The sequence below is a fragment of the Apaloderma vittatum genome, unplaced genomic scaffold (genome assembly GCF_000703405.1).
Source record: "Apaloderma vittatum isolate BGI_N311 unplaced genomic scaffold, ASM70340v1 scaffold36888, whole genome shotgun sequence".
Lineage (NCBI taxonomy): Eukaryota > Metazoa > Chordata > Aves > Trogoniformes > Trogonidae > Apaloderma > Apaloderma vittatum.
In genome coordinates, this window is record NW_009729735.1 from 1 (window position 1) to 8,161 (window position 8,161).

Here is an 8,161-nt window from a genome sequence, read left to right on the forward strand (position 1 = left end):
CTTCTCCTCCCTTTCCCGTCTGGCGCGTCGCTGGGTTCAGGCCCCGTACTATGTGAGGCCACTGGGCGTCAGTTTCACGGGAAAAAAAAGAAAGTTCAGGGTTTTCTAACTTATCCCCGTGCTGTGCAGCTGCCGTGTCATGGCCGGCCTAGGCAGCACCTGAGGTAGCGCTGCGTGTTGTCGGGGCTGTTGGGCAACAGGGCAAGGTGAAAGGGCGGGTGTGTGCATGGATGGAGGGCAGAGCAGAGAAGTAAATTGTCTGATTTTCCTTTTTAAAAAAAAAAAAAAGAGCTTCGCCTGTTTGGCCGTGTTTTCCAGTTGTAAAGCTTTCCATGGCTTCCATGTTTAAGTCAAGGGGCGACACCTAGATAGATTTTTTTGTTTTGGGTTACACTGTTGGCAAAGGCATCGCTATAGTCTGAGATGGGTTGTAGCGATGGAAGGCTGCGCTTGGTAAAATAATCCAGCCAGAGCCCTGCGGATCACTTGGTGATAGCTTGCAGCTAGGCTGCGTGCCCTGCTGTGGCTTGGTGTCACTTAGATGCTTGCAAGAATGAGATCGGTCCCTCTAAGTTTGGAATTGAGAAGAAAACTTAAGTTTGTGGCAGAGGAAAGAAGAACGTGCTCCTCGTCAAACTGCAAGTATCTTCCTTATGTCAGGAAAGCAGGGGAACAGCTGCTCAGAGCAGCCTGCAGCATGCTTCGTTTAGGAGGTGGTGGCGTACGGTTAGTGCGAGTTCTGTCAAGATTAAATTTGGTCGGTGGCTGGCTGGTCACAGCTCGCTCTTCAGCTTGCCCGCGCCTCAGGTTGATGAAGTTTGGAAATTGTACTAATGCCTTATTCCCTGGTGAAAACTAGATGCCAGAAGCTTCAGGTGGTTTCGTGGGATTTAATTCCTGGCCGTAACTGAAGAGTTAATTGTTTTGTATGTGTTGGTGTGCCAAATGTGACCCTTTGGAAGGCAGGGCATAGCAAAGCTAGTGTGATTTGTTGCAGGTAAGGTGGTTGTTTACAGGTGTGACCCCACGCTGACCACAGGTCTGATCACGGTGACTTGTTTGCTGCTTAAGATCCAGATACAACAGTCTTCCTCCCTCAGATGGCCTCTTTACCTTGCGGGTTCCATTAAATTAAGCCTGTCAGTCAAAATCCCGTTTCTTGTGGACGCTGCGAAGCGGTAGAGGTCACTTTATCTGCTTGACTGGTTGGCTTTTACTGTTAGGCTTTCTGGGCAGCCGGTTATCCTGATGACTCCTCAGTGAGTCTCTCGTGTTTCTCCAAGCGTGGCTGCAGAAAGGCAGCCTTCTCTCATGGACAGTTACTGGACTGTCATAAACAACTTTTGGACAAGAATACCCTCTTCACTGGCAACAAGAGGACAGCAACGCTTGAAAATCAGAACCACCTCCGAAGACAAAAAATTACGTACCTTGGTGTTTGGAGTTAGTGCTCTAATAGCTGACTTTCAGATAACGTGGGTATTTTGTAAGCAGCAGAGGTAACTTGGATATTGCCTCTGAGGACCGTCTTGGGCTATGTAGGGCCGCAGCTCTCCCCCCTGTTGTTGCTAGTTCCTGGGAAGTAAATTGATATGTGTCATCATGAGGCCCGTGTACTCCTGGTGGAGCCAAGATCATCTTGGTTTCTTCACGCACTTACCAGTGCAGATGATAAATGCGTGTTCTTCCTGCACATAAAATCTCTCTGTGCCCTCTGGTAGATCCGAAGGCTACCTCTGTAGCCTAGATCTGGAAACATCTAGAGTAATATTCTAGCTGTTTAGAGTGAGAAGAGAGGAGAAACTTTGTGATCCGAATCTCTTGTTCGTTAAGATAAGTCCAGAGGACATTGAAGAAAATAAATTGCTACCATCAGCTTGCTGCTGTGTTCATCTTCTGATATTTTATTTTCTTTTTTTTGTTCACTACCTTACAGCCTAGGCCATTCTATGATTCCGAGCACTGCCTGATCCCCTGGGGTTGCATTGTTTGGTCTTCTTTTTTCTTCTTTACATCTCTCTTCCCTTTTCTCCTCTCCTTTGTGTATTATTTTGTACATTGTCTGGTGTTTGTGACATTGAAAGAATTTTTCTGCAGTGCTACACAGGCCTGTGGTGTCTTGTCCTGTAGTGACTTGTAACATAGTGTTTTGGTATTGTACTAGAACGGGGATTTGTTTAGTAATCACTCCAACGTTGCTTTTAGTGCTTTTAATTTTAAAAGAAATAAAAAACCCCCTTGACCTTCCACATCAATGTCACTCCGTTAACAGATGCCTCTTCAAGTAATACGTGCGTGACCTTAAGAGTTTGGCAGCAAACTGCTGAATTGGCACCAGACACCTCTTGAAACAGAGTTTAAAGTATTGAAAAACTCCTGAAAAGTGTTTTCCTTCCAGGTGCAGTTTTAGGTTAACTTAGTTTGGGAGGCAAAATGGACATTCCAGCTCTTCCAAGTCTATTCTGTGAAACAAAACAACGCTTGACTAAGTGCCTGTGAAGTGTTGCAGGATATCGTGAGGAGAGTTATTTTGTTAAATTCGAAGAGCTTTCCTAACTTTACATGATGTCTATTAAGGCAGTGCTAAAAGCTGAAGAATAGACTGCTTTAAATGTTTGGATTTTATTGGTTGTTGCCTTTTTCCACCCTGACAGAGCTCCAGAGAAGGGATAAAAATGTTGGTTAAGGTTCGATCCATTGCCAACACGTCGTCTAGTGGCTTTGGCAAATCCTTGCAACTGCTGCTTTTCGTGAAATCCCCCGTGTGGGCCATCCCAGTGTTCTGACTGCCTTTGTCGTGGCTGCACTTGATGTTTCATCAGAAATCACTTCAAACTTGTCAGACCCAGCTTGTCCCTGAGCTGGCTGGTGCCTCCTCCCTGCCACAGCTCAAGGGACAAGAGGAAAGGGTGCTGCACACTCTCTGTGGCGGCTTTCCTTGGGAAAATCTGCTGCCTCTCATTTCAGCTCTGGCTGGTTTTTTAATTACTTTGAGTCGTTTCGCTAAATTAAAGCAATCTTCACAGAATCTCTTTAATTTCGCAACTCCTCGCTTCTTCACCCTATTAATATTAATGCATTGCTTTGGCTAGTTTGTAATGGGGAGATGGAGAGGTGGGAACTCCCTGGGTGAATATAAACCACTGAATTCACAATATGCTCTGTGGGCTTCTATTGTTTTAAGGGGTTTGGGAGCAGGGAAACATGCCCGAAGTTCTTTGATGTTAAAGATGGTTTTCTGTATCTTAATATCACCCTGTTGTTACAGGGGAGGTTTGTCAGCCTTTTGCAGGGGACGTCTCGGTGTGTGTTTGTCTCTTCTGCTTCATTTACTAAGAAAATGATCTCTGAAGGATTTCTGCATCTTTAAAGAAAGACTCTAAAGGAGTGCCTGCCTTCCCTGATCTTACAGGGCTGCAGACAGCATACAAATATTTCACTAGTTCCCTCTGTTGCTACATCCAGACCCCGCATGCCCAGCATGGTGCCTGTGAGCTAAGAGATTATTTTTATCTGAGGAAAGGACTTGAAATGGATTTTAGAAAAAGCTGTGGGGCAGGGGCAGAAAGCCTTGATCCTTTTTACTGCAAGCTCACAGTGGCAATACAGCAAGCCCGTTGGCTGTGGAAAGCAGCAAGAACTAACACAGGCTTGTTGTTTCTTTTTAGCCTTTAATGTACTCATGTCTCTCTTACTCCAAAGCTGCCATCTGGCTTGGCATCTTTCAAATCTTATGCACACGTGGAAGGGCAACGCAGAAATTCCCAACTGGAGACTGTTCTGGTTTTCTTAAGTTGTGCAAATGCGCGCAGACTTAAATTTCTGTTTGATTTATTTGTCTGCGGAGTCAGCCAAACTCTGTTTGTAAATGTCATGAGTATGTGTGTGAGTAGAAGTGGTGGATATAAAGCAAAGAGCGAGCAGCCGCGTGCTGCTGTGAGAGAAATGGCTGGGGCTGTTGCCACAACTGGAACCTGTGGGCCAAAGTCCAGCATATTTTGATGAGGCAGAAACAAAACAATAGAGCCGCAAAAAGGTAGGAAAACTCCTTGCAGAAAAGGAAATTGCAGTAAGTGAGCAAGACCGATAAGATTTTAGAGATACAACTAGAGGGAGGAAAAGTGAAGATGAGAGGTGGTGGAAAGAGGAGTTTTTTAATGGAAGTTATATTTCAAGAGTCAAGACCTAATCCAGTTAAAATAAACTCGTGCTATTATTCTGAAATGTAATCTTTTTGGATCCTTTTTATTTGCTGTACACCACACTAGGGATTTAATCGAAGCTGGCTTTCGTTACTGCTGGTGGTATATTATGTAATTAGTTATAATTTCCCCATTGCCAAACATGCGTTGAATTTCTGAGTTAGAAGGTGCATTGTATTAAAAGCTACTCAGTACCCGTTCCCTGGGGAGGATCCTGCTTGGATCCTTTCTTCCTTAGTGGCCTTCCTGCAGATGAAACAAAAAAATAAAAGTTTTTTTGCTGCTGTGGGGTGTACTCACAGCTGGTTTAATTTGCTGAGCTCGGAAATGCTCTACTACCGATGTTGATGTTGGAGTTTCCCAAATAAAAGCTTAAAAAACACGCAAACAGACCCCAGAGGTTAGTCCTCACCCTTGTGCAGAAGGGATTTGGTTGAAGGAGAACTCCTATCAGTCAGTAGACAGGAGTAGATTAACGAGGTGAGTGTCAAAAGAAAACATTCTTGTAACATCCTGCGTTACTGCTACAGAACAAAAAGGCCTGTTGGAAACTAAAGGTATTGCCACAAGCACGAAGACATTTACTGCTGAGTAATATCAACAGAATGTTGTGGTCAAAACCTGACCGTCTCTCTTTTTTCTTTTTTATTCTAGTTGAATGGATTGCTGCGATCTCCGTAGCTGCTGGAGCAGCTGCTGTTGGGTATCTAGCTTACAAAAAATTTCTCTCTAAAGACAAATGCTGCAAAGCAATAGTGAACCCCCATATCCAGAAGGATAACCCCAAGGTAGTCCATGCATTTGATATGGAAGATCTGGGAGACAAGGCTGTGTACTGTCGTTGTTGGAGATCTAAGAAGGTAAGAGGGGGAATAAATGGTCCAATTTTGTTGATATGCATGCATCTTTCAACAAAACTTTTTTTTAAACTGCTTGATTTAGAAGAAACAATCTTTTCACCTCCGCTGTTCTGCAGTGAGATGTAGCAGTATTTTAAACCATAAAGCTGTGTAGATTTATGCTGGCACTTAGAGTAAAGCCCGCGGATCAGTGCTAATAGTGAACGTGTTTCTGTAGCACTGAAGAAGTGGAGCCCTTGAAAGGACAGATGCTGTATGGAGCAATCACAGTCATGGAGGACAGACAGCATTTTGTGTGCTGCCTCTGCTGGTACTGAGGCTTTCCCAAAACTCCTGACCCGTGGGCAGTAGGAGCTCAGGACCCGCAGTCTGAGAAGACCTTAAATGCCTTTTACTGGAGGAAGCTGGAAGCTTACTCTGTCAGTGAGAAAGTACCTTGCAACTAGTTCGTGGTGTTAATAACGCAAAGCAATGAAGAAGTGTCTTGGTATGCCAGAGCTGGTGTCAAATTGCCACTTGCCGTGTCTGAGTCCATTGTTAGATCTTGTAGACGGAGTGAGTACAGAATTGTTTTGGAAAGAGTCTGACTTGCACAGATGACGTTACGGCGGTACCGCTGTTCTGAGTTTATTGTTGCACTGTCGTGTACTGTAGATAGCTCCCTTTTGCCACAGGAATGGGTACAGCGGCAAATTGTTGCCAGTGGTGATGGAGGTAATCTAAAAAAGTCATTGTGGTTAAAAGCTTTTGAAGCGCCTGCACAGGTGCACTTAATGTATTCCTGCCTTAACAACTCAAAATGGATAATCCTAAAGTCAAGTCAGTAAAATCATGACGATGTACTTTAAAACTGGTTTTGAGCAATTACAAGTCTGGCCTAGACACTGGTCCTGCTTATTTGCATACAAAGTTGCATTGCTCAGCTGCCTGAAATTAGCAGTAAACATGATACCTAGCCTTTCAGACCAGATTTAAATCTGAGGCAGTGATGTTTGATGTAGCTGAGATCGGTGTAATTTATCTGTAGTGGTAGTTCTGGGATCTACAATGAGAGAAAGCAGATTGTGCGAGCAGTTGTGACTCCCATTTACCACAGGCATGCATTTAAAGCTGTTCTAGAAGTCTGGATATTAATGTGTGGAAACTGAGATAATATAAACCTTCAAAGCCAGGTAACTGAGGCCAGCAGCCTTGAAATCTAGCTCTCTCCCCATCAGTAACTGAACACTGGACTTCTCAAGCCTTAGACACTGGTCTAACTGGGCTGCACTGCCATTTTCTCGGTGCTGTAACTTCTGGTTCTTGCTGTTGTCAGATCTGACTTGGTTACCTTGCGGGTGACAATAATTCAGTAAATTACCCACTTGTAGCTGTATTTGGTTTAACACTAAAACACTATTGAGGCTTAAACAGTCTCATGACTTGACTCTGGAGTAGTCCAGCGGAGATGGGCTTCTCTTGTCTGCTCTGTCTGGGTCTGAACTTAAGACCAGATTTTTTAAAATTTCTTTTTCTCCCCCCACTCCACAATGAGTGTGCTCCGTGCGCTACGTATATCAGGAAAAATGCGTACGTTTATGTATCCATGCAGTGCTGATGGCTCTACAGCCTGCAGGTCAGGCATGCGTATAGCAGCATTGCTGCTAAATCGTTGTGGTCCAAGTCTCAGCTGACAGACAGCATCCAGCATTGGAAGCTGCCGTGAGGGCTACAGCTCCAGAAAAGAAAAGGGGGGAGGAGAAAGGCCGCTCTAAGTATCTGCACTTTGTTTTAATGTCTGAGTTTAATATCTGAAATAATTTAGGTGCCTTCTTCAGCACTTCTGCAAAAAAAACCCTAAAATCTAAACTTGAACCTTGATGTTTGTACTTTCTGCTTCCTACTCTTGTTTTCTAAACAGAAATGGAAGGTAGTGACTGGTTTTAGTGGTTGCATTGCAACTCCTGCCAGTATTTGACGTATCAAAGGTAAGTTGTCAGTTCAGGAACGTGCTGTCCTATTGAGTTGGGACTCTGTAGTCACACACTGAAAGGAAGTAGATGGGACTACTTGATGATAAGTTTGTTCTTAGAACTCTGATCTGAAAGGCCTTGTAAAGGCATTAAGGGGGTCACTGGAAAATTTTGGAAGTAATTTGTTTTCTTTTGCTGATATTTAATAACGAGTGTTGTAATCAGCATGTTCTGCTTCTGTGGTGGATAGTGTGATCTTTAAGATCTTCTCATGTTCAGGTATTGTCAAGCAGGAATAAAATAAGGAGATATCCTTCATCTTTCTAACACGCTTGTCATCTTTGGAAGTAGTTAACTAGCATTATCTGTCTTTTACAGTTCTCAAACTAAGATCCTGTTAAAATTTCTAAGATCATGTTTTTTGTGTGGCAAAACTGTAGAATGTGTGTGCTTCCAGTGCAGAGGATTACAATGAATTAGCAGTAAGTACCCGCTGTGTTTTTGTTATGGAAGTGGTGTATGGGGATCTCTGCTCCATACACAGGTTAGAAGTAGTTAGAAGCCTCTTGTGTGACTGAGCACTTCACACCAGATTTAGCCTCTTCTCAGGCGTGAGACTGTTAATAGCGCCAGTAGGGTTATGAACCACAGGATTCTTCTTGTGCGCACTGACAGTGTGAATGCTGTAACGCTGCCTTCCCGTGGTGTTCCTCCTGCACGGAGAATAAGGAAACAGTCGGTCTGTAGCTGAGTGTTTTGGAGTAGCTCTTAAAAAAGGAGCAGGATTATTTTCAGTTGACTTTTTTCTGGAAGAGTGTACCTAAAAGGTGTTTGGGTTTTTTTGTTTGTGCTGGGCAAAGTCTTCGTGGAGTGTGTGTGTATATTAAAAAAACCACAAAAGTGGTATTTTCAAATAAGTCTGTCTTGGGATGTAATTATTTGTTAAAGGAGGTGATAGGTAGTTCTCTAAATGGCCCTTTTCTCTTCAGTGTTGTGCTCTGCTGGCACTTCGTAGTCCTGCTTGTCAGGTTCTCTGGAAAGACCCAGTGTTCAGATTTACTGGTGTAGATGCAAGAGCTTTGTCTTAAAACCAAATTGTAGTTAGACTAAGGTTAGAATGTTTTGGTGTGGTGGGTTTTTTTCACTC

General features: G+C 43.7%; 1 protein-coding gene across 1 annotated transcript in view; it reads left to right on the forward strand.

Annotated features, from left to right (window-relative positions):
* Positions 1 to 4,856: 4,856 nt before the first annotated feature.
* CISD1 (CDGSH iron sulfur domain 1) overlaps positions 4,857 to 8,161 on the forward strand; it is a gene marked incomplete at its 5' end in the record, with an annotated part of 5,651 nt that continues 2,346 nt past the window's right edge. Inside the window, one exon of the mRNA XM_009874547.1 lies at positions 4,857 to 5,062. Within this exon, the coding sequence (XP_009872849.1) occupies positions 4,857 to 5,062 (206 nt within the window). The remainder of the gene's footprint in view (positions 5,063 to 8,161) is intronic.